Genomic DNA, 27,311 nt, shown 5'->3' on the forward strand with positions numbered 1-27,311 from the left:
TCGCACCAGCTCTCAGCCAGACCGCGAGACATGTGGCTGAGACTTTCTGAAAGCTACGCTCCGTTTTTTAGCCCAAAACAATTCCCGGATTGTGTGATTCGTCAGCATTTCATAGCAGGAGTTTGGACATTAAAAACAGTTCACTAGGTGCAACCCAGCTGCAACAGCACGTACAGGTGAGTAACGACACTTGCCGCTAGCTAACTAGAGCTAACTGGAGCGAAATGCTAGCAAGCTAAAAGCGACGTAAGCAGGTGCTGTTGTTCAAAGCAGCTAGATAGCCTTCAGCTACGCTCGCTTGCTGCTAGCCAGCTAGCTAGTTAGCTAACTTGTGACCTTCAGTGCAATCATCGTGGCTAATATTAGAAACCATTTAGCCATGTTTGCTGCCGTGCTAACAACAACTAGCTAGCCCATAGGTAGCTGTGTTTTTAGCTAGCTTTAGCTGTGTGGCTAACCAACAACAATGCTGTTGTCATCGTCGTGTTGGCACTGGTTGAACAAGTTGGTGCTAATTTTGTGTCTCCAGGAGCCAGGCCGTGCTGGCTCATAACAGTAGCGAGCTTTCACAAGTATCAGCCCGCCTGCTCGACTCCTCAGTCACACCAATCACGCATGTTAACATAAGGATTTAATGTAACGGTAGGCTAACTCTTGGTCGAGGCTTACATCCGGTGGTGTTAAATGGATAAATTAAATGACAGTTTGAGCACAAGGCTAGTGACTAATGGCCGGTGTTGACTTGGTTTATTTTAAGTGTTTAGGACTGAAACCTTATTTAGGGGTTTCTCCCCCATATCGAGGCTCTGATCTGAGTCTGTTGAATAGGTTTCACTTCAGACTAATTTTAGAATGGTTTAATGAAAGTTGTGAAAGTGAAAACTGTTTCTGGATCAAATCAGTATCAGCTTGAAATCCAAGGTACAGACTTCCCGCTCACTGTTAGCCAGCTAAAAAAGGTCTAGGTCTTGCTGGATCTAGATTAGTTTACAATGACTTTGTAAATAACAGCACATCACGGTTCTGCACGTTAAAACATGGAAAATACAAATTAAATATTACTCATACACAGACACCTGATCACAAATCAGGTCAGTAGCTGTCTGTATTGGTTTTAGGGCACTGTTAGTCTGTTTTTCTGTCAGTGTTGCCCAGCAAGGAGGATGAGTCAGATTGTCAAATAGTAATTCAGAAATATATACAGTAATTAACAAGCTAAGTGTGAAGACAATTACAGTGATCACATTTTGGAAGAATATGTGCTATATAGGTCTGTCAACATGAACCAGAAATTATATTCAAATATTCCTTCTAAAACACATACACAAGCTGAAATAATTTTTAATATCTATTAGATGTTTGATGAACGTGTTGACGATATCAACATGATTATATGAAGTTGGTGGAGATTGTTTTAGAAAACAAAGCCTACAAAAAGAAGCACACCATCTAGGCATTGGCCTAACGTTACATTCAGGTGTATTCATGTATAATAAATTGTGAATTTGATCTCGTATTTGCTACTGATGTGACTCGTCATGCTATCTGTGATCTTTACGTCTGTTATAGTTTGTTGTAATTCGTTGGTAGTGAGACTGGCAGCATAGCCTTAGTTGCTGCTAGCTGCACATTCAAATGACCACTAACCAATAGAAGACTGCACAATTGTGGCAATGTCTTGGGCTGTATTGCAGCACTGCTTTCATGCCTATATGGAAAACACTGGTCTCTCTTCAACCTTATAACGTTATCTTTACTATAAACAATCTCTGTCAGCATCACAAACTTGTTGGTCAAAACACAAACAGCCTAAGCTAGCCAGTCACAGCTATGTGGTATTTCGGTTAGGGCTGCAGCTAACAATTATTTTCATTGTCGACTAACCTGTCGATTATTTCTTCGATTAGTCGACTAATCATTTTATCGAAAAATGTGTTAAAATGTTGAAAAATGTCGGTCTGTCTCTCCCAAACCCCAAAATTATGTCATCTAATGTCTTGTTTCATACTCACGCCAAAGGGTTTTAGTTCACCGTCATGGGAGAGTGTGTGAAGTAGGGGTGGGCAAACGATCAAAATTCATTATTCAATCATCCAAAAAATTAACGATCAATTATCGATTAATTGATAAGCGAGCGAAAACAAAAGAGTGCAGTGCAGACTGTTGCCGCAAGAGAGCGCAGCTGCCCCAGTTTTGAGCTTCAACCCCCCAGGCCAAAGAGGAATAATGGTGTGCGTGCGCAGTTCACCCCTGGGTGTTTACAACCGTTGCCAGCCAGAGTTACAAGCTTCAGTTTTCAGCAAAACCTCCGTCTTTCAATGGCGTAGTGTTTTCAGAGGCGTCAAGGGAAGCTGCCGAGGCTTTGGAGAGCGATGAGAGCCTCCGTCTGTTTCTGATTTTTTGCCTGGCATAGCGGGGTTCTCGTAGGCCCGTCGAACCGCCGTGCTCGCCGGACGGAAGGGTCTCGTTGGCACAGCGGCTCACCAGACCTATGCCAGGCATTGTAGGGGAAACACTGTGACTATCGATCAAAATTATTTGCGATGGATCAAAAGCCTTAACAATCAGTCATCGATAATCGAAAATTGATGCCCGTCCCTAGCGTGAAGCTGCCAATATTTGAACATAAAAAGCTGCAATAGGAGTATTTTAGGGTACGTTTATAGTACTTCTCTATGAAAAATGACTCAAACCAATTAGTCGACTACTAAAATAGTCACCGATTATTTTGATAGTCGATTAGTCATCGATTAGTCGACTAATCGTGGCGGCCCTAATTTTGGTCCTCCCACGTTTTGTAGGAGACGACAACAGCTATATCTACTGCATTGCTACAGTGGCTTTGTGCCTCGGCACAGTGGCTATGGACTGGTGACAAATTGATAGGCAGGGTTCCCATGGTCATGGTAAAATCTGGAAAATTCAAAGACTTTCACCGTCTCATTTTCCAGGCCTGGAAAAGTCATGGAATAAATAAAAATGATTGAAAATGTTGGAAAAGCCATTGGATTTTGTTGCGTATAATGAAATTAATTTTCACAGTAATCTTCCGTGAATAACTCTCCATGTAACATAACAGCGGATGTGGATGTAGTCCATTTCCTGTAGGCTAGCTGTTGTGTAACGTAGCTGTAATATGCATCAATGCTTGACATTTTGTTTACCATCATAGACATTTCTTTATTTTCTTCCCGCTCTCCGTCACTTCCTCCATGTGTGCAGCTAGCTGGAATTACGCTTGAATGATTTGAATCTTACATATTTGAATAACGCAAGGCAAGAGGGGCAAGAAAAATTTTGTGACAGTTTGATTGTACTTGTTTCCATACCGATGCCCCAATACTACTTTTAAATGTTACTACATTTTCTAAGATGTAAGAATTGACATTGGCAGTTTAGGGCGCTCAGTTGTCACTTGGAGCGCCAGTGCGTACTTTTGTTTCATTTTTACTGCTTTGCTCTGAAAGTAGAGCGTGGTTGTTCGAAGGTATGGCGCATTCTTCTTTTCAAACAAATTAAACAACGGGCCAACCATACTGTCGGCTCTCAGACCTCCACTCTGGGAGTTCTGCTGCTCTGTGTCTGCAGGCCAATTCAGACGGTTTCTGAAGTGTGATCTGAACGGTCTAGATAACAGAAGGCTTAAAACGAAACCAAAGTGGCACTTGGAGTGACCATGTATAATTGCGCCCTCTTTATTCTCAGTGTACTCCACAGTTCTGTTCATGTTACATGTTGTGAATGGTCATGGAAATTTTACTATGGGTCATTGAAAAGTCATAGAAATTTTGTCCATGAAAATGTATGGAAATCCTGATAGAAAAATGATCATAAAGTGTCTTGGTAAGATGTTGGGCTATCACGTTCTGGCGGAACAGCTTCAGTGTGCCTTTGCGTTGATTTTACAAGTCTCTGGAACACCACTCTTCTAACAGATATTCCCTCATTTGGTGGTTTGATGATGGTGGTGGAGAGCGCTGTGTAACATCACCTATAGTCGGGTTGAGATCTGGTGACTGCGAAGGCCTAAACAAGCACATAATTCACATAATTTTTATGCTCATCAAACCATTCAGTGACCTCTCATACCCTATATATAGTGGGGCATTTTCATCCTGGAAGAGACCACTCCTTCTAAAGGGACACATGGACCCAGGCTATGCAAGCAAAATGTCCCCCCACTGCATAACATAGCCACATGGTCTGGTCTGTTCACCCCAGGATCAAGCATGTCCTGTTCTGTCAGTGTACGCCACACATGCAGTTGCCCCCTTGTGAATATGTTGAAGGATGACTCATCTGACCATATCTTTTTTGTCTGCCGATAGTTTTTGCGCCACTGAACTCTTCATCTTTTTAATAAGGGGTTTATGCACTGCAACATATCGCACCAATGCACAAGCATCACTGTCATCATGTACGCTGTTGACCACAATTACCGACTCTATTTAGATTTGTCTCTCCCTTGGATCTAGAGCAGACAGCACTCACTGCTCCTACTGAAACACCAGCCAGTTGTTTTTGTGACTGAAGCTGCTGTCATCCATGCCCCAACAATGAACCCTCTTCTGAAGTCACTTAGATCTTTCCCTCTTGCAGTCTTGATGCAAAATCAGAAACAGCTGGGCCTGCTCAGCATTTTTACACATGCCACAGAGCATGACTGGGTGTTGATTCTTAATTGTACCATGCAGTACAGCGGCATTCGTTACGTTTTTCCACTCATTTAATCAGGGTTTTCCCTGCCAGTTGTCACCCGGGTGGTTTTCGTAAGCTCTAACTCAGGACTAAAAATCCAATGTGTATAGGAAACATACTAACAGTGTGAAGCTGTAATTTCAACATCCATCAAGAGAGAGTGGCTGTGTTGAAATGAGTCATGGGTAGACTCATACACTGAGTTAATAATGGCTTTTCAGCATATACAACAACACAACAGTTTGGTGCCCCATGACAGGATAAAGGTTGTTTATAAAGCCTTTATATCCTGACAAGACAACGTGAAAATTGTCAAAATGACAAATATTAGGTACCGAATATTTAATCTAACATTATGTGTTAGTCCCAAAACATTAATGTACAGTGTGTCTCACAGTAATTTTCACTAAAACATTTTTACCTGCACCAAAAAAAACCAAACTTACTGCACCATTTGGCGTATTTGCCCTTTGTTCTCTGCACTTCTGGCATGGCTGTAGCCAGATCCGAACCCCCCTGAGTCCTTCATTTTGAAACCGAGTCCGATACCGAGTCTGATCCGATAGTTTGCAAAGCATTAAGAAAAAAAAAAGGAAAAAAAAAGAATACATCCAGATTGTCCCATAAGGTTTGTTTTTTATTGAAATAGCATCCAGAAAGCTTATCGGTGGTTCAGCAGCACAAAATATAAGCCAAGCCAATATCTTCTTCTTGTCTTCAACAAACAAAATAGGCCTGTATCTTTATACATTGGAAAGCGGAGGCAACAGTGAACAACATAGATGAAAAACCTGGCCATTTTTGTTGTTTTGATTCCTCTGATCTTTTATTTCCGATTTTGTAATAATAATGTGATCGGCGCCGATATGCACCAATCCGATATCTGGATCAAATACTGGCCCCGATATCATCAAAATAGATGGATCGGGTATCGGAAAATGCAACCCATACCTGCTGCAATCCTTTCCCTTTAAATCTATTGCTATGCAAGCTACGCTTGATTCATTTTATGTTAGGAAAGAACTGTGTAGTCATCAGTGCCTGATGCCTCTAGTCTTTTCTGTTCTACATGTAAAGGTATATAGCTTTTTTAGGTCAGTCATGGTATCGGATCAGAATTGCGTATCGGCTGATACTCAAAGCCACAGCATCGGGATCGGTATCGAAACTGAAAAAGCTGGATCGTTGCATCTCTATCACAGACGAGAAACTCATCTGACGCTGTGGCATATTGTTGTTCTTTTACCATTTAGTTCTGTCATATCCTGTGGCTGAAAATCTCAGATCTCTCTCTTTGGTTGTCTTATAGGAGCTTTGTGATTGGAGATGAAACAGCCAGTCAAATCAGTTCTTCAATCTTGGTTGGTTTTGTGGCAAATTGTAAAACTAGGATGAGTGAGTGTGCGGACAAAGTTGAGTGTGCACAGAGAGGAGAGGTTGAGAGAGACACAATGTGAGCAGTGGTCTAGCAGCACACTGAGCAAGAGTTTGTGAGAGGCTGTATGAGTGAACTGAGTGAGGGGGTTATTATGGCACATTGATATGGATAATGGCACATGCAATTCCTTTATTGAGCACAGAATAAGGAGTTTGTTAGTGTATGATTTCTTTAAAAATATTATTTATGTGCTTGCATAGTATTTTTTCTGCGCTCCCCATCTTCCATTGCTTGCTCAGGAATGAGGCATAAATATAACACCATAGATTTGTAGAAACTCAGTCGGATGGCCTGGGAACTAGACAGTCTGTGAGCTTGTGTTTTATTTGCTCTGGCAGACATGCCTGGTCCCCCTCATGGCCAGACAGATTCAGCCGGCCTCACATGGGTCAGGCCAGTCACAACACTTTATCTAATACTGGATGTTTTTGTGATGATGACTGATGCCTCTGTACTTTACTCAAATTATGTGACGTCATTTTTGGTGACACACATCCTTGCGGCAGGGACATGACGTGCATGAACTGAGCTTCGTCAAGAGAAGCGCCATTGAGGCATTTTCGAAAACAACCAAAATGGCTGCAGCTTTATGTTAGGGGTGTAACGGTACACAAAAATCACGGTTCGGTACGTACCTCGGTACACAAGTCACGGTTCTTTTTTTTTTTTTTTTTTTCGGTACAGTAATGAAAAAAATAGACAACTACAGGGCTCGACAGTGGGAGCGTTTCACTCACATTTGCGACTAAAAATAGGTGTGTGCGAACTGTAAAAAATATGTAGGAGCACATGTGCACATAAACAAAAATCAGCCGAAGCAGCCTATATTTTTGTCACTAAAAAAAATATGATAATCTAACCGCAAATGTTGGAGGAACTCCAGCCACCTTCCCTCTTCCCTGTGTGACACGGTTATGGGCGGTTTTCCAAGCCACTGTCAGCACAATGAATATAAGTCCAGTGTTTCCGCTACATTCATTTAGCAGCAGCGTGTCGCCGCTGCTAAATTATTGCCGCCGCTGTTGCTCCTTCAGAACATTTTTGCAAATGCACCACCACTCTGAGACATCTGTGCACTTGCACAGCGCAGCAGCCAGTATAGTGAGGAGAGCAGCGGTGAGGGGAGTGGGGGAAGGCTCCTATTTAGGGATGCACTGAATATATTCGGCCGAATATTGCAAAAAAAAAACCCCACACATTCGGTATTCGGTGGAATAAGTGAAAAGCAAGGCCGAATAATAGCGGAGTGTTTTGATAACGCAATCAAACAGCGTGCGGTGACGGACAGAGTAAAATGTCGTCAGTGTGGTGATAAACAGTAACGGCGAATCCCGCCGGTTGTGGGTTGAACGGGGGTCACAGACACGGACAGGAATACGGCGGCGCATTATAACGGCTTACCGGCGAAGAAGTCCGGCTCCAGGTGAATAACTTGTTGTCATGACTGCCCAAGAGTACCTGAACAGCTGAGCCATGGGGGCACACAGTATGTGGCGTATCAGAGGAAAAACTTTAGGGACTGTTTGTTACTTATGAAGGAACTTGTCAGTGGAGGAGGGTGGCTGGTTGATTTTTATTTTATTTATTTATTTTATGTTGATCCCCCCCCCTATGTTAATCACTTATTGATGCTGTTTTTGAAGTATGAATAAGTCAATAAGTATTGAAATATCATTGATGTATTATAGAAAAGTGATTTATCTTTTCATAAATGACAAAAGGCACATCTGCCTCATTTTCGCTGTGGTAATTTTTGAATGGGACAAATATATATAAAATCCTGCTTTTTCACATTGTTGAATGAAAATAGAAATATAAAAGTGAAAAATAAAATCCTGCTGGTTTTTTAACACATTTTATGAATGAAAAATATAAATATTCATTTCTGCTTTAACAGTTTTACTCAATTAAAATACAAAGTATAGTGCAGCTGGTCAGCTTTAAAGCCTGCTCAGATTCAGTTTTACTAGGAACTTACTTAGCTTTCCCACTTTGTTAAAGTGCAGTAAACAAAACATGCTTATATCTAAAGTGCAGCTTAAACAGTTTTACTCAACTCCAGTGGCGTTGGTTATTTCTTTAGCGTGATGGTCAGGGTTTGCACCAGATTGCTTTTTCTAGTCGTGCCAGTTGACATTCAAACTCGGGTGGTGTCGCTTTAGATGGATTAGCATGTTAGACGTGTTTCCAAGTACATACCCGACCGCTGTTCTGCAGTGTTGGCACACTGCTTTTGTCTTGTCAACTTGTTTATTTCCATCTTCGTATTTCACCCTGAAACCAAAGTGTTCCCAAACGGAGGACTTAAGGTTTGCGGGTGGGTCTTGAGGTTCGTCAGGCTCACTTGCCATGTTGTCAAAATGCGAGAATGCGCTGAACAAAGCGAAAGTGGAGATTTACGGTCGGACTCGGTCACTCAACAGGGCTTGACGCTAACTTTTTTTCCCAAGGAGCACATGTGCTCCTAAGTTGAAAAAGTAAGGAGCGCACAAAGAACTTTAGGGGCACAATGTAAATTGATCAAATAATGTGTTTTCCGTAATAAACGTGATGCAAATAGACATTTACAAGCAAAATTATTTAATGAATTTTAATTAATTTTGCTTGTAAATGAAAAAAAAATTATTGAATGAATTTGTATACAAAATATACAGAAAGGTAAAATCATCAAGTTTTGAAAAAGTATTGCAATTTAATTGTGTTTTTAATGATGTCTTATATATATTATCTTTGCAATATGACATAACATAGGGGGGATCAAAATAAGTGAAATAAAAATCAACCAGCCACCCTCCTCCCCTGACAAGTCCCTTCATAAGTAACAAACAGTCCCTAAAGTTTCTCCTCGGATATGCCACATGCCGCCATGGCTCAGCTGTTCAGGTACTTTTGGGCAGTCATGACAACAAGTTATTCACCTGGAGCCGGACTTCTTCACCGGTAAGCCGTTATAATGTGCTGCCTTATTTGGCAGGAATACGTATTCCTGTCCGTGTCTGTGACCCCCGTTCAACCCACAACCGGCGGGATTCGCCGTTACTGTTTATCGCCACACTGATGACATTTTACTCTGTCCGTCACCGCACGCTGTTTGATTGCGTTATCAAAACACGCCGCCATTATTCGGCCTTGCTTTTCACTTATTCCACCGAATACCGAATGTGTGTTTTTTGCAATATTCGGCCGAATATATTCAGTGCATCCCTACACAGGAGCCTTCCCCCACTCCCCTCACCGCTGCTCTCCTCACTATACTGGCTGCTGCGCTGTGCAAGTGCACAGATGTCTCAGAGTGGTGGTGCATTTGCAAAAATGTTTTGAAGGATTATTGCGGCAGCGGCGGCAATAATTTAAATGGATGTAGCGGAAACACTGATGATATTACTATCCTAAAACATTCTCCAGGTCCTCTGAAACTCTGCAGGACTTATTTCCACCCTGCCCAGCAGCGGTACCGTGGCGAATGGTCCCTAACTGCGGGGAGAACAGAGCAGGCTTTGCTGGAGGTCCGTCCCGGTCCGTCTCCTCCACACTTTTACTTATTTCCACCCTGCCGATATATTCACTGTGCCAACAGTGGCTTGGAAAACCGCCCATAACGCCAGGGCCTGCCCTGCCTGCGAAGCACAGCGCACCGAAATTCTCCCAGAGCACTTCTGTTCACATCAGACGCGCATTTCTCCACGCTGGTCGACATGCGGTTCTGCTCCCAGCTGGTGTCTCTGTCACATTTGGGGCTGTTTTTCCATCATGGGTAACTACCCAACGTGACACATTCGCTCGCGGCTCGCGCAGAAAATAGACCAGACGCCAAAATGATCACTGCAGGGCCGGCGGCGGAGCTGCGCAGCGCGGCCGGTGTGGATGACAAATATATAGACTGCTTCGGCTGATTTTGCACATGTGCCCCTAAATATTTTTACAGTTCGCACACACCTATTTTTAGTCGCAAATGCGAGTGAAACGCTGGCACTGTCGAGCCCTGCTCAATTATGTCCGTCGGGGAACTAGATATTTTAAATGGTTTGGCTCGCAAAAACGGAATTAAAATAAAACAAAATAAAATAAAATAATATCCTGCGCCCAATAATTCGGTACAGGGTCGTGCCGAACCGGAAGTCGCATACCGAACGGTTCGACACAAATACATGTACCGTTAAGGCTCTACTTAATGTGGAAGAACTGTTTTCAAATTCTAATGGCAGAAACAGCAATACTCGTTTGTTCCCAGACACATTGATGCAACAACATCACACCTCATCTCTTTTCTCTTGTGTCTTGTTGATGTTATAAAGAGATTTGATTGGTTGGTATCCCTGTGGGCCAAACAGAGTGTATGGACATAGTGTATTTAATCAACTACTTTTCTCCTTTGCATTAATCTCACCTTCATCTTCATTTTCTCTGCTCCTCTGTGTTGTAGTGGTGATCAGGACAGCCCGGGGCGGACATGACTGGAGCTGGAAGTGGTGAGACTTTACACAGTACAGTGATGATTTAGGTCAAATGTTCAGATGCATGTTACATGAACTGTATGACCCATCAGTCGTAGAGTATCCATGCATCTCCACATTGAAAAACCTTAATCTTAGTGCGGCTTTTTTTCCCTGTTCATACTAAGTAGAAAATATCAGATCTGAATCATAAAATTTTTAAAAACATGTATGTGTGTGTGTCTAGGCGGCCAGGGCCCACCGGATGGGACGGATGCTGAGGAGGCGGAGAGATGTCCTATCTGCCTTGGCGTCCTGGCTGGAGGCGAGCTCGCCATGCCCGACAGCTGCTGCCACGTCTTCTGCCTCAGATGTCTCCTCACGTGGGCAGAGGTGACACTCAATGCTACTATATTTTTGACAATATAGAAATAGTGATATCAGCAGTAGTGAATTGGTGTTTGGCCAATTTGGACTTAAGAGCACAATCTAAATGAGTGTGAAAAAACAAAACTGTTTGTTAGAGCTAGTGTAGGCGGCTTATAAAATGGGTGAAATGCTGAATTTCTACAGATTGACACAACAAATTGAAGTTGTATGCAGGGTGCAAAATTCACATTTTTGTCCGCCGGCCAAATAGTTAGTAAATGTTCAAATTTAACAGCCACTCATTAGATTACCATTGTTCTTTTAGCTGGTGAGCAAATCTACCAGCAACTTGCATATTTAAGCTGCATTTGGCCAGTGGATGGTATTAATTTTGTACCCTTTTTGTATTTTAATCCAGTAGACCTTTTAGCTGATATTGGCCTAGTGCAGAAAAACATGATTAAAATAAGGGATGTCCTGATCCAATTTGAAAGATAAGTATCAGCGTTGATCAAGACATTTATTAGCTGATGTGGATCCACTGCATTTAGCTATATAGAGCCTTTATTTTATGTCAACTGTCACTCAGGTGCTTTTTCTAGTGAAGCTTTCATACAAAGCAACGTGGAGTGCAACTGTCCCCAACTCTCCACTGTCTGTCTGTCTGTAACAGCCCCTGCTCCATAAACGACAGCAAAATGCAGTATGAGACTGTTTATTTATCTTATTTACCTAATTTATGTACACTCGTATCATTTTTCAGTGTGATAGTCTTTTGCTTGTTTTTCACCTATGGTGCACTGTGATCACTGTGGATACTGTACCTAGGGCTGAGCAATATAACAACTGTGTACCGATATATATTGATATGTACGATTCAGACAATACTGTTAATATCCATATAGGGTCAGGTTGCATTACATAATGCATGCTAGTGTGCATCTCTCCTCTCTCACACTCCACACAACTCCACCTCACTCACTCACTCACTCACTCACTCAGTTTCTCCATTAACACTCAGAGAGACACAGAGCTGCTCCTCTGTTTAATCTGGCAGTTAATCAGTCTGCATTGTGACATCAGTCTGTATGTGGCACGTGCTACGCTAAATCAGTCTATGAGATGAATAAATGACCACAGTAGCACATGTGCAGAACAGCGCTGCGTAGGCCTGTCACAATAACAAATGTTGCTGGGCAATTAATTGCGTCAGAAATGATTGCGATAAGCGATAATATTGCATAATATTGTGCTTTTAATAACCTTTTTATTATTGTTGTAATTTTGCTGTTTTTAGACCATTTTTTAAACTTATATAATGATAATAAAGGCATATTGATGCAAGTCCACCCTTTTAAAGAGAAATAAACGTTTATTTAACAAGAATATTTAGGAATGCAAAAAAGAACATTTCAATATCTGAAATAACACGTAAAAATATCGAAATAAATAAATGAATACAAAAAAAAAATCGACTGTCAGTCTCTCACTCTCAGGTGTGCAGTTAAGTTGGTCATATTCACTTTTTGTTGAGATGGTTTTAAAACAAACCCGGCATACCGGCTCGTCCAAATTACTGGGCTCCCCTCTGTCGTTTGGTTTAAATCCAAAACACTCCCACACAGGGGCCGTGGCATTTGTTTCTCTTATGCTCAACTCTCTGTTTTTTGTCTGCCTCATCTCCCCTCATGAAGATCGCACTGTGTGTGTGTAGCCCATAGCCCCGCCTCCCCCACAGAGACAAAGACACTCGATGATAAGAGCTTTCCCTCCGTTCATTACACTAATGAACCAACTCACCTGGCTGCCAGACGATGCACGGCAGTGAGCGCTCTTGTCGTCTAGTCTCTTTGTTGGAGAGAGACGAGGAAAACAAACACGCATGAATATGGCAATTAATCGTGGCTGGAAAAGTTACCGTCTCCCTTTAAATTTACCGTGCAATTAACCAACTTATCGCATATCGCGACAGGCCTAGTGCTGCGCTGCATGTGTGGGAGACAGCTGCTCGATTGTGTCAGGTGAGCACTTGTTTGCTAGTTTGTGTATGAGGTAGATCATAGTTTCATTCATTCCTAGTCATCAGTCTCGCTCCTTTCCTCCCTCAGCCTCTCTGGTGATGCTCTGTGCATAAATAAGATTAATAGCCTAAATAAATAAAAAGATTTAAATCATTTCCCAGCACTAGATTCATTTTAAAGACCATAGAAAACAAATTTTTAACTCCCGCCACAAGGATTTTGTCTTGTCAGACAACATGGATTTAGGCCTACTTGACACTTCTATACTGATACAGTTTTGTGTCCTGTGCTGCAAACCTCTAAATCTCTGTAGCTCCAGTGCTGTGTGCAGAAAGTTAACGTACAGCCCTGCTATTTATTTTTCACAATATTTTTAATTTACATGTTGTGTGGCTGCAGATTTTCAAACAGAAAAAAATCCCTGTCTTTGCATTTTATTCTGATCACAGTCTGTTTTTATTAAAGTGCTTGTGACATCTCAGATGCGGCTTTGACTCTCAACTGAACATGTAGCCCACCTAGTAGAAAATACTGATACATATATATACATATATGTATATATGTGTATATATATATATATATATATATATATATATATATATATATATATATATATATATATATAGCGTGGATCGCCATTCAGCCTGAACATACAGAGATGCGCAGATGATGAAAATGAACACTTCATGGAACGTAGTCTCGTCAGGTAACTCAGTCAAAGGTTGCACCAGAGCAACAGACACTGGAGCGTACTCTTTTAAAGGGACAGAGACATTCCCTTGAGACAGTGACAAGGCCAAAATGATTAAAGAGAGGGTTTGTTATTTCTATACGTTATTATTTTGTTAAGTAAACATTACAGAGCTATTGAGTTGTCAGACACATATACCGGATTGATTTTTAATAACTTTGAAGTACTTGAAGTGTGCACTGTGCAGCTGTCCTGTCTAGGACAATAGATTTAAATTGGCAGATACTCAATATTAAATCACTCAGATTGGGATCAGGGGCAAGAAAATTTGATCGTGACATCCCTAATGAAATTTAAACATTTTCTATGCCAAAAAAATAATTCAGTTCTTCCTCCTGAATATAATTCATGTCAGAGTGGAAACGATCGTAAAACATTTAGACAATTGTTTCGTCTTTTAAGCTCTTTTAATTCACTTTAAAGCTGCAGATGGCTCCTTCCTGCCCGGTGGACAGAAGACCTTTCACTAATGTTTACAGATGGGACGGGAATCTCAGCTGTGTGCAGGTCAGTCTATGCTCTACCTTTGTTTTCTCTGATCTGAAATCGCAGATCAAGCAATCTTAAAAACCTACTCGCAAGTGTCAGCTGAGGTGTTAAATGATGTGATTTTGATGCGACATTCTGTCTGTTTTAAGGTTCCCGTGAGGAGACGAGCGACTCAGCCTGAAGCTGAGAGCTGCTGCTGTAGAAACCCTGAACAAAAAGTCTGTCTCAAGTGAGTATCACCCAGTTTTTTATTACAGGATCATAAGGTTAGCACTGAAGCAAGTCTCAAAGGTCTTAACAGAGATTAGAGGAAATACTTAATGTGATCTGCTTAATCATTAATCAGGGAGAAGTGATGTAGTAGCATCAAATTCCGTGTATGTCAGGAGTTTTTTTTTTTTACTTTGAAGTCAACTCGAGATCAATTTATTTCATTTTCAGAAGTAAGCCTGCAAGAAGACCAAGACGGCAAAAGGCGGAAAGGACGGCAGACGCCAAAACAAAAGGACTTGTGAGGAAATGTACGTTAACACTCCTCCAGAAATATCACAACCTGCTCACATTTTGTCAGCAAGGTCTAACAGGCTGTAAATGTCTCCTCCAGGTAACGATGATGACCCCTCCTCACTGAGCAGGAAAAAGGTGTTGTTCATTGTCTCATGTTCACGTTTCAAAGTAATGTTAATGTACTTTTCTTTGTGGTTTCGTCTCATCAGCGTTGTGTGTATGTTCTCCAGGTGAGAGGAACAGAGTGCTGCACTTGGTCACCGTCTTCCTGTGTCTCATTAACGACAGCATCAACTCAGGACATGTAAGTAAGGCCTCCTTGTATGATGAGTTATGTTATGATGAATTACAGCCAATACAGTATTACAGTGGCAGTGTAGAGCTAGTTTCCAGTATTTTATCTTACCGGGGAGAATTCAATAGCCCAGTTAACAGAGAGGACAGTGGGTCAGAGGAGCAGTGCATTTATAGAAAGCCCCCTGCTGGAGTGCAGGGCAAATTACTTCAAGTGGTCTGATTATTTTTTTCCTTAGAGCTTCATAGCAATTGTAAGCATGTTTCCTATCAGTGTTGAAGATTAACTCTTTGGGCTCTAGGCCTTTTTTCTTTTTTGGGGTATTTTTTTACTGCCTTTACTTTTAAGCTTATATCACAGTCGTTAGAAAGGCTACATACACATGCTATATCTTGACATATTCTGCCATATATGAAGAGGGGAGACTCTCTGGAATCTGGCATTATTAGAACCGTGATGCTGGGACATTCTGTCACTTCACAGCTGTCCAAAACATGTGGTTTGTGCCAGGCGGACATGATTGCCAGTATTTTTTCATTATTGCAAGAAATTCCATTGACTCATTCACAAGTCAAAAATGTGTTTTATCTGAAAGAAACATGCAATATTTACATCTAAGATAATAGAAAATAATAATATTATTCCTCACTATATTAAGGGACTGATAACAAGATCTGTATAATGGATTGTAAAGACATTTTTTTTTTTTTTTTTTTTATTTTGTAGACAGTCAGTCTGTATTTATAGTGCGATGGGATGACAGCACAATGGTGTGTGTGGTATCACTGGAAAGCTCTGGTCCTGTGCTTTCATGTGATATTTGTGGCATTTCTGTGCGAGCCTGCATTCGCGAGTAATCCATCAAAGAGTATTGTGTATGCAAAGCTGTATGAAAGCTCTGTTATACATAATTTTAGTGTAACTTTATCATTGTTCTTCCTTGTGAAAACATTGGACTACAAGTGCTTGGTCTTGTCGGAATACTACGCTTCCGCTGTTTCACGTGATGTGAGTGGCTTCTCGCTATGACGCATGATTGCGGAGAAGAACAGGTGTGAATTTGGACGCGCACTGTGTCATTCGGGCCCATAGGGTTAAGTAACCAGATTAAAGGTTTTTACACGCCATGGGTGATTTTTCTTTTTCTTTTTCTTTTATTATTTTGCTTGTCAGTATAATTTATCCTGCCTGTTTTCAATGAGCGGAGCACTAATTTTAAACTAAATTTAAAGTATTCTATTAATTGTGCAGCTGTAGCACATAGCAGATCCACTCCTTCTGTTCTTATCTTTCACAATAAAAGTTCTTATCTTTCAGAATAAAACTTACTCAAAGCTTTTCACTTAAACAAAACTTGATAAAATAGCTTACAGTATAGTAAGCTATACAAACTAACAACAACTTAAACATAAATTGGCATTGCTGCCAGTCAGTCTATTCACATCTAAACCTGTTGCATACTGTTGGAAATTTGCATTACTGCTGGTATAGTTTTGAATCACAGGTGAGCATTTTGCATTTAAGTGTTGTTTATGTGTCAAAATAAGTGTGTGTAAAAGCCTTTAATCTGCAGCGATGTATTCAGGAGTGATGTCAGAGACTTTTACAGATACAGTGTGAGTGGTTCAGCATTAACATTTAGAAGTACTTCATCACTAATTCTTGTCCTGTTGTCATCCTGCTGCAGTGTGGAGCCTGTGTGGGTGACAGAGGACATACCATATGACACGTGGTCCCAACAGTGCAAACCCCAGGCGCAAAACTGTCCATGGCTTTCTCCTGCTGCTCCCATCCCTGCTAGCGGCACCTCCAGGTACTGAAATCCCAACTGAAGACTTCCATTGTTTTGTTTTTCCCCTGTTGCTGCTTTAAGTTATCATTCCAAGGCAGTTGTCTCCTTTATGTCCAGTTTAATCTAAGCAGAAATAAAAAAGGCACAGAGAGACACATACAAAATATTAATTACACCAATAGCAGGAAACCATTAAGAGATGGACAGTCTTTGTTGCTTTGAGAGCCAGATGGAACAAAATAAAGGCTGCATTGTTGACTCTTTCTTCATAGGCATCTAGACTGCAACTAAAATGGTTGCATATGCAACCATTTTTTGTGGGCATTTGACTTAAAATTTCACGTGGTTGCATTAGTGTGAGTGCACGATGCAGACTAAAGTCTCTAACATTGATAAAGTGACAGCTGACTCATTAGTGGGTCATCAGCAGTGATATACATCTATCGCAAGAAATATCTATCGTCAGTGCACCACATTTTTATAAACTTTATTAAAAAGGTCACTTTTCTCCCTGCGTTCAGATGGCACCTTACTCCATCTTCCTCTCTTTGCAGTTCTAGTTCTCATACAACCAAAGTAACTACTATTATTAGGCTACTATCAGCAGAATCTTAGTGCAAGAAATTGTGATGTTACAGATTCAGTATTATCTGCTGCCTTATGATAACAACAACAACACTAGGTAGAGCTAATTTTCCAAGAACAATGCGTCATCAAAGACAAGGAAGAAGAAGCTAGTAAACACCTCAGCTTTTAAAATGTTCAGAAACAACTGGCTTAGCAAATGTTGTATGAGGAAGAATATGCATTCACCTCACTTGTTAGACCTCAAGGATACACACAAGGAAGAGTTCTGTTTAAACTCACTGTCACTCACCAAAATGCATTTTTACAAGACACCTCCACAAGGCAGGGATAAGACTGTTTCATTGGGCCCATACAAGCAACAAGCTCCTCCTACCTCCGTACGAGGCAAAATGAGGCGAGCAGTGTGTCCCAAAGGTAGAATGAAACCTCGCCCGTGGGCAAAGCTAATTTTATCTGTGCAAATTTTCTCTCATTCAGCACCACCAACCTGTTGTGTTGTGCTCTGCTTCTGTTTGACCAGTAGAAAGGCGTAACAAAATCAAATTGTTGATGAAGATGTGAGTGCTGTGCTGATTTCAGGGTGACCTTTTAAAAACTATGGTAGTTGCAGATATGATGCTAATAGAACCTGTCTGCGGTGTTGTTACCATCAACATGTTTCACCATGGTATAAAGTAAAACCAGTATTCCAGCACGTCTCTGTACAGTATGTGTTAAGGCTCTAACGGTTTGTGTAATGATGCCAAACCGTCTCAGTTCAGTGCACACAGACTATATAGTGTATACATTGATGTGCATAATGCGGAACCAATGTTCACAAGCTCAAGTTCCGCCCGAAAACTTTTAGCTGTATGTAATAAGCAACAGGTGCTAAGGGTTTGCACAATATGGAACTGAAGTGTGAGTCAGTCCCACCATGGCGAGCACAAATCAAACACTGGAACTGAAAGACCTGCCTGTGGGTTTCCAGTCAGCTATAACAGCAGCAGAGAGAGAGTTGGGTGTAAGACGAGGATGGTGTGTTGCTGTTGCTCCACATTGTAGTGTTTGTAAATGGGAACACAGTCAGCATGTTAACACACATTTGACGACATCACCCAGTTGTGCTGACCACTGGGATGGGGTAATACATATCAGAGGATAACTGTGTTCAAGCAGCCTTTCGACACAAAAGCAGAAAGGGATAAAACAATTCCTAAAGCAGCTGGCATTTACATTGGCATATAACTAAGGTGGAAATAATTGTAACGCTCCTACTAATGCACAAGTTTTATTGTTTATCGTTCTAATTTTGGTATTTTCAATTTCAAATCATAAGAGATCAGTTTTATAGACAGCCAATTTGACAGTGACGTTACTGCGTGTTTCTCTTTTGGCGTTGACATAAGTTTAACAGATTGTATGTTATCTTTGAGGGTAATTTTTTTTGCGTTTGTATATTGTTTGTTTTACAGGCAGAATTTCCATCCCACTGGTTGGAGCCACAGCCCATTTCCATCTCCTTTCACCTCCAGTTCACTGTTTGGCCCTGGTCATTTCGGTGAGTCTTGTCTGGCGGGTTTAGAATCAGTTTATTTTTAATTTTTTAAATTAAAATCAAGGTTTATTATATGATAAACTGAGGTACATGTAACATTAACACTTGTTTTTTGTTGGCAGCTAAATGTATATGTGGAGAATAAATGGTAGTAGTGAACAGTTTAACACAGAAATTGAATCTAGATGACTTGATAGACTTTTTAATAATGCATGATTACAAGGTTTAGCAGCTTAACTTTTCTATAAATACTTTATTCTTATCGGGCCTTGCTTTTTTTTTGTTTCTCACAGTGTTTCAGGGTGTTGTCTGCGCCATCACGTGTCCCAAAGGAGGTGAGAAGAGAGGCAGTCGAGCTTCAACCTCCAAAGCTCCCACCAAAGAAGCCAAGTCTCTGCCATCCAGGCGATCTGGACGCAACAGCAGATCCCAGGAAGAGGCTCCTGCAGCTGAGCCAGCATCACCACCACAGTCCAGTTCATCAGACTCTGAATCCCCCACAGGCCAGTCCACCAAGCCGGGCAAGGCTTCTCAGGCTCCAGCCAAGCGGAAGGGCAAACAGGTAACAAATCGAAAGGCCAGTGGGAAACGGAAAGCCCCAACTAGGAAAAAAAAATCACCGGAAGTCGTTTGCAGCCCAGCAGCAAGTGAGGAGGAGGAAGAGGAAGAGGGTGATGGATGTGACAACGTGGAGAAGGAGAAGGAGGAGGAAGACAAAACTGATCAGGAACTGGATTTGAACAACACAGAGCTGCAGCAGTCTGATGCTGAAGGAAGCCTCAAAGACCAGGACGGGTTCACCTCTGCTGATGATCGAGGAGATGCTGAACCCTTGAGTAATGATGTGGGACAGGACAGTGACGAGACTCAGGAACAATCTAATGAACATGAACTGAAACTAGATGAGGGGGGTGATGACCTGTCTTCTTGTCCCTCAGACTCGGCTCCTAAAAGCCCTGGTTCATGCTCTGAGGGTGACCAGAGCAAGAAGGAGGAGGAGGAGGAGCCTGCAAGTCCTGTTTCCTCTGGAGAAAAGGACTGTGACAAAAGGACTTCACAGTCACCGTCTGATTCTGACAACGCTCTGATGGACAACCTCATGTCTCCACACTGTGATGAGCAGGCTGAGAACGACGATGACATGGATGTTTGTGCAGAGTCAGAAGACGGCAACAATGAAGATTCTTTAAAGGACGTGATGACTGAATCATGTGAGAATTCTCAGCAACCAGCTTCGCCCTCTGCTGGAGAGTCGGAGGATAATTCAGCTGTCCCAGAATCTAAAGCCTCTGAGGATGCTGAAATAAAAATGCCTGGATCAGAGGAGCCTTCAGATGTTGACAGTCCTGGGGTAGGAACCAAGGGTGACAGTCCATCCAAAGGCGACAGTCCATCCAACTGTGACAGTCCATCCAAGGATGAAGGTCCATCCAAGGATGAAAGTCTACCCAAGGAGGATGGTCCATCCAGGGATGACAATGAAGTTGTCCCCATGGACTGCAGTTCGCCCACGAGTGAGCATGGTAACAGTCCCATTGTGGTACTACCAAAGGAGAGTGCTGCTCCAGCTGCTGCCGAACTCGCTGCTTCTGCAAGCCAAGTCGCCAAGGACGAGAGCTCCAAGGACCAACAAGAGAGAGAAAGGAGCCAAGAGAGGAAGAATGGCAGGCAGCGGCGCTCTCGCTTCCACTCCCCAACCTCTACCTGGTCACCTAAGAGGGACTCCAAGCGAGAACCATCAAGGCACTCACGCTCACGATCTAGAGAACGTGACAGCAGCCCGCCCTCTCGTCGCTCGTCCCGAGCTCGCAGCAGAGAAAGAGACAGGGACCGGGAGAGTGAGAGAGACTATTCTAGGAGGGAACGTAGTCGCGAGAGGAGAAGGAGGCGATCCAGGAGTCGCTCTAGGTCCAGGTCACGTTCTCGGTCTCGGTCTAGATCACGATCCAGAACAAGATCATACAGACGAGGGCCCAGCCCGGAACGGCCAGCCTCCAGAGAGCAGTCTCCCCAGAGGAAGGAGCGCAGGGGAGGCTGGAGGTCTGGGCAGGGGAGTGGGTCTGGTGGTGAGGGACGGAGGCATCACGGAGGCGCTGGCCGCTTTGAAAATGGTGTGCCTACAGAAAGTTCCCCTGAACGCCAGGCCTGGTCAGAAAATCCAGACTGGGTTGTAGAAAAGAGTCGAAGTGATGCTGACAGCAAGAACCGGGACTTTGGCTTTAGTGGTGGCTCACGATGGGAAGATCGCAACAGTGGCGGGAACAGAGGAGAACCACGGGGCCGTGGGGGGCGTGGAGGGTTTGAGCGGGGTCGGGGCACTGGGCGGGGTGGAGGCAACCGTAGCTTCTACAACCAGCAGGAAGAAACTGCTGACAACCGCTGGCAGCCTAGAAGCAACTTCTCAGGTACAGGTAACAATTCAGGGAATGACGCGTACAGCCGCTTCAACGAAAACCGGGGCGGTGGGCGGAGGAAAGAGCCGGAGTCAGCAGAGTCTATGCTTGACCGGTCGGGCTGGTCATCAGCATCCAGCTGGGCTGTCAGGAGGACATTACCTGCAGATGTTCAGGATTATTACTCCAAGAGGGAGAGAGGAGGACCAGGAGGCTGGAACCGACAGGAGGAGGAGCAGCCGGCGGCAGCAGCAGGTCACAATCCTCCTGAGTTTCACCCCATAACTGTCTCTGCGTCTCTGTACAGTTTTTTTTTTTCATTGCTCCAAAAACATCACTGCTTGAGGAAATGGAGATGATTAACAGAAAGTAATGAATCAGCCAAATTTTCCTCTAAAATACGAGCAGTATTGATGGTGTTTGGGATTAATGCTCAAGATAATGTTAGTGCTGTAGCTGGCACCAGGACCTTAACTGTGAACAGACACAAAGCAAAACCTACCCTCAGCTACCTGGGGTCATTACGTTTGTGATGAATGGGCAATTTCTTTGAAGTTTTTAATTTATTCCTGTGAAAGTCTGACAGGTTGATTTTACCATTTTTTGTGCGACCTTCTGTGAAGTATTTTGTGGACATTGGTATCATTTATGAAGCCAGAAAAAAGCTAAAAAGCCTTTATCATTGCATAGGAAAAGGATGACAAAGACAAAGAACATATAAACACAAGGGTTCGAGTCCAGCATGTGGCCCTTTGCTGCATGTTATCCCCCTCTCTCTCTCTCTCTCTCTCTCTCTCTCTCCCCCTTTCACACTTGGCTTTCCTATACATTAAAGGCAAAAATGCCCAAAAACATATCTTTAAAAAAAAAAACAAAAAAGAAAAGTCGATCAGATGAAGCAAGGCAGTTTCTCTACTCTCTGCAGAAATGGCGTTGCTGGTCTGTCAATTCTACCAGATGTCTGGAATAAAGTATCTCTCAGCGTTACTTTTACTATGCCACTATAGAGCATCACATAGAAAAATGTGTGTTGCTCACATGTGACTCCTCTAACCTGTTAATATGGATGCCAACATGAAAAGCAATAAGATCCGCAATGCACAGGTGCTAGCCCTGGTGTCAAGCCCCAGAATTTAGCACAGTATTCTTTTAAAGCTTTTTGATAGTGTGTAGGGCCGACATACTTTGGCTAGTGCCTAATGGCACTGTTTTCCAATACCTAGCCCTACCAAGCGCCAGAACACACTCTGGCACAAACTAGACTGTTAGTAAATTAAGAGTGCTGTTGCAATGTACCTTTTCGTTATTCAGAGCACCACACTTCCGTAATTCATATGGAAATAGAACTCTATTTTTTCGAACAACAGGGCTCTCATTTAAGTGTAGAGCGTCAGATTGGAGTTTTGAATGCTAATATTAGTCCTGGAGCAGCTGACAGTGTTGCCAAGCAGAGAAAAGCCTAGGCCCTAAGCTGGCATACAACTTTAATATATTCATAGATGACAAATTCTTCCTGACAGGTTCCTAATTTTGTTTATCCTGTTCTCCAGATCCCCCTAAAAGCGAGCCTCCTCCCCAGGCAGTCCCGGGCAACGCCCCTGGTAACGCTCCGGTGCCTGTGATGAGCGTGATTCCTCCTCCACTGAATGTTATTCACCATCACTACCCCATGCAGGGCCCGCGAGGACCCCTGCCGGTCAGCTTGCAGCCTGCAGCACCGTATGCCATGCCTCCTCAGGTCCCTGTGCACCTCCATCCTGCTGTACCACTGCTTCAGGTCCCTGCTGTTGGTGCTCAGGGCCTCCCACCCCCTCCCCCACCACCGCCACCCATGCATCAAGGCAGCCAGACAGCAGCAGCTCAGCCTGATGGCTACACAACGCCGGTATGGTATATTTGGACTTTGACACTTAATCCTATAACCTCCTCAGCACAAGTCCTGTCTGAGTGTGTACATCCATTAGCATTTAAAGAGGCTAAAGTTAAAAGAATAAAAAAAATGAAATACACATGTACTGTTCTTAACCAGCCCTCCCACAATCCTTATTCTCTGGTTTGCCCTAGATGGCAAGTACAATGGTGGGTTATGGGAAACCTGGCCTTCTTCCTACCCCAACCAAAGCTGGTGTTGCTGCGGTGACCCATGGCCAGCCGGCACCCAGCCAGGTGCTGCCATCCTCCACAACTCAGCCCAGCCAGCATAACAAGGCTCAGGCTGACAGCTCCAAAAAAGAAAAGGTAACCTGCTGCCACTGGTCGACCTGTCGCTCTGTCACAAAACATCTTTTAGGGGTTTTGTTTGTCCATTTCTGTCACTTTGTTTGCAGTAATCTGATTTCTTCTTTCTGCTTTAGAAACAACAAATCCAAGAAAGAGCTATAAATGAAGTGAAGACAGCCATCAAACCCTATTACCAAAAGAAGGAAATCACAAAGGAGGAGTATAAGGAGATTGTCCGCAAAGCGGTAGAGAAGGTAAACACTTCTTGCTTTGAGAATACGACACCAATAGCTTCTTTGCATATGATGTCATACCTGGAGGGAAAGACTACCAACAGACTACTATAGCTGTTCCAATCGATCATACTGAGTAAAAAATAAAGGCCACTTTAAGTTAATTCAAACAGTGTGTAGATTTATCACTTCCTGCCCTTCATCTGAATTTTGCGCGTCATAAGAGTCGCATGGTTTCAAACAACTTATGGACTGTTTGCTTAGCCCCGTCCCTCCTTAGTTACTGATGCTATGCCTGTTAAGCTTTCTCACCAGTTGATGATTGATGCAGAAGTCATGGAAAACAAACAGCACTGTCTTTCTATTCAGTGTAGCATTACTTTGTACAAGTATTATAAGTGTGATATAAAAAAGTAAGTTCAGACATACTTTCATACTTGTGGATTTTCAGTGTGTTTTACTTTTACAAAAAACAAGGCTACCTGATGTGTTTTGCAAACGCATTGGCCTAAACACATGGGACACGGACACAGAATGACACGTTTGCCGAAGCAAACCCGTAGCAGAGCGCGTCCGTCACACTCGATAAAGATGCTACATTGACCCAAAAGTCGCACATTCTTCTTTATTTTTATACAGCTGGTCTTTTTTTCTCTGCAAATGGCTCCACGGCCCTCCAATGGATAAAACCAGGGCTGCCCCTGACCAAAATGGGGCCCTAAGCGAAATTTTATTTGGAGGCCCCCATCCCAAATGTATCATAGGTACAAAATGACCGTACAACAACTTGCCATTTAACTTGACAACCTTTATTGGCAATAACAAATGTACTGTAGATACAGTAGTTTGGCTGTATGAGTCAAATAAAATAAAAAATTAAAATAAATAAATAAATATTAAATAAAAATAACTTCAAACTGAAATGAATAAATAAACAAATCTGAGTCATAAATAGCCATCAATTACTCAACAAAAGAAAGTAACTTCCACCACCTCAATCCCCCACCCTTGATTAAACACTGAAAATAAAATAAAAGAAAATAAAAATAATAAAAACAGGTTTTTCCTATTTAATCTTATTTTGTTATATTTCTCCCTCTCCCCTTTCTGGAGGCGTCCGATCTCCCTCAGCCCTCTGCCTCTCCCACCTTAATTAAACACTGAAAACAGAAATAAAATACAGAGACATTCTTTTCTGTTTTCATCAAAATGTGGCCCCTCATGGAAGATGAGGCCCTACGCACAGCGCGTGTTCTGCGTTTAGGGAGGGGCGGCCCTGGATAAAACTACATAGAACTGTGTAAATAAACAAGTACAATCTGTTTTACAATGATTAACATAAATACCTCATTGTACCAGATGCGATGCAGCAGAACAACCTTGTGTGTGTTTGTACATTTCACATTAAAATTAATCAAATCAATACATCCTGTAGTTAAAATGATCCTGGTAATTAATTGAGTGCCAGTTAATGTACCAGTAGTCCATGCTTCCAAACCCTGCACAACACTTGGTAAAACTCAATATGCCCACAGGGGCTGGCACGCAACCACACGCTACAAAGACAGAGCCTGTGTTACAGGTAAAAATAACCCTGCTTTGTGATGCGTTGCATCCATGTATCCATCCATGTATTAGACTAAAAGACCACCTTGGTTCACGTGTTTGGCTGGTGTTGCTGAGGTATAAACATCACCAAATCGAATAAAGAGCAGAGTGGAGCTGTTAATGTTAGTGTAAAGTCTGATAGCATGCAGGACAGGCTCTTCACACAGTGGGAGAATGCTACATAATGGACGTGCTAGTCGTAAACAGCACTTTCCTTTCAGTGTGGCCTTTAACTCCACAAAATATTGTAGTTAATGATGTGCTTTGTGCTTTGAAGAAAAGGGCCATCCACATCAAGAATGATAACTATAATTCTGTCAGGAACACTCCCATCATAGATTTAACCATATATTCTAACAAATGGAAATATAGTTATGCCTGGCGCTGAGGGCTCCACTCTAAAGATGCTCCCTGGGCCAGACATGCAAACCAAAACAGGAAGTGCAATTCAGAAAACCACACTGGCTCTACAAGAACAAGACATAACATACCCTTTTAACCTTAAAGCCACGTTAGGACTCTGAATAAGGAAAGTAGAGGCTTTGGTGGAGAAGGCAAAACTTTGCCACCACCAGCAGCAGCGGTGTGTGGCAGCATTGGTGTAGCAGGGATCAGTGAGTATGAGGTGATATTTAAATGGACTGCCTTGTTACGAGAAGGATTAGAAGCAATGATCCAATCAGCTGGGGGTGTATGACTTCCGTGTCTTCCATGAACTAATGTAAAGCTTAATGAATCTCTCTGTAAATCTGCTCTGAAAACAATGGCGCCAAGCACTGATTGCGCACTCCAGCTGTGTCATAGGAAAATGGATATTGATGACCTGTTACTGCTGTAAGGCTATCTTGTCTCTCGTCTCCGTTAGTAACAAAACCCTAAGCATTTGTGTTTTTTCCGTCAGGTGTGTCACAGCAAGAGTGGTGAGGTGAACTCCAGTAAGGTGGCCAACCTGGTGAAGGCCTACGTGGACAAATACAAGCACGCCCGCAAGAAATAAAAACCCCGCCCTGCTGCTGGCGAGGCGATGCCCTCACAGACCCATTCAGCTGCTCAAGTGCAATTTCCTCTAGCTGGAATTTGGCCTCCAAACTGAAAGACAACGGAGAGCCAACATTTTCTTTTTTTTGATATCTCTACCTTTTATTGAATGATGAAGATTTTTTTCTATAGATTTTCATATTTTGTTAGAAAAAGAATTACCCAATCAGAAAATTGTAATGCAAGAGCCCTTTATTTTGCATAGGTCATGTGACTTGGGGAACTACTGTAAAGAGCACAGGGTTGCGTGGGGGGGTTGGGGACGGCTGATATTAAAGATGCAACGCTGAGTGAATGACGTCAGCTCATGTAGTGGAGAGTCTCTCCCAGGGTGCCAGCTGGTACGATTAATTTCTCCTAAATGGCATCCTGATCGCATAGCTTATTATTATTAATTGAATATTGTCAATGTTCTTTTTTTAAATATTATATAATATTTCAGATGAAAGCCTAGTTTAAAAAACAGTGCATTGCCTTTATTAATCTCTGTGGCCCAAGTAAGGGCTGAAATCTGATGAGTGTGATTGTAATCAGGGCCCTGATTGGTTGAGGAGACGCTAAGTGGGATGGCCAATCAGCAGTGAGTTTGCTAGCAAGGCGCAGGTCCCAGGGGGGCAGATCAAGTGAAATTAACCCCACCCCCTGCCTGAATGTGTAATAAATGTCAATGGGTGAACATGAACTGTGCAAAGTATCCAGAGAGTAGTGAAATAAATTAGCTGCTTCCTGATCTGCTGTGTGTTTGTCAAGAGGCTTCACATGGAGGAAGGAAACGCCTCCATTTTAGACTTTAATGATGGAAGTGTTTCCTTCTTCAGAGGGTTTGTTTTAATTTCATCTCCATCTTTGTTTCTGTGATGTTTCTGCTCTACACTTCCAAAAAAAATCTCCCTTGAAACAA

The 27,311-nt window shown here is 42.5% G+C and overlaps 1 protein-coding gene across 1 annotated transcript; it reads left to right on the forward strand.

Annotated features, from left to right (window-relative positions):
• scaf11 (SR-related CTD-associated factor 11) lies at nt 1-27,311 on the forward strand. Its single transcript, XM_049567157.1, has 15 exons — nt 1-176; nt 10,560-10,605; nt 10,817-10,962; nt 14,134-14,217; nt 14,349-14,428; nt 14,641-14,720; nt 14,804-14,841; nt 14,937-15,010; nt 16,689-16,814; nt 18,836-18,921; nt 19,212-21,566; nt 22,862-23,196; nt 23,376-23,549; nt 23,666-23,785; nt 26,274-27,311. Exons 2-15 carry the CDS (start codon nt 10,587-10,589, stop codon nt 26,367-26,369), a joined length of 3,813 nt encoding a protein of 1,270 aa, XP_049423114.1. The 5' UTR covers nt 1-176; nt 10,560-10,586; the 3' UTR covers nt 26,370-27,311.

The sequence above is a fragment of the Epinephelus fuscoguttatus genome, linkage group LG22, assembly GCF_011397635.1.
Source record: "Epinephelus fuscoguttatus linkage group LG22, E.fuscoguttatus.final_Chr_v1".
In the NCBI taxonomy this organism is placed as follows: Eukaryota; Metazoa; Chordata; class Actinopteri; order Perciformes; family Serranidae; genus Epinephelus; species Epinephelus fuscoguttatus.

Coding starts and splice junctions, on each gene's coding strand:
- scaf11 (XM_049567157.1), top strand. Junction 14,218..14,348: donor GGAATCTCAGCTGTGTGCAG/GTCAGTCTATGC, acceptor GTCTGTTTTAAG/GTTCCCGTGAGGAGACGAGC. Junction 14,429..14,640: donor GAACAAAAAGTCTGTCTCAA/GTGAGTATCACC, acceptor TTTCATTTTCAG/AAGTAAGCCTGCAAGAAGAC.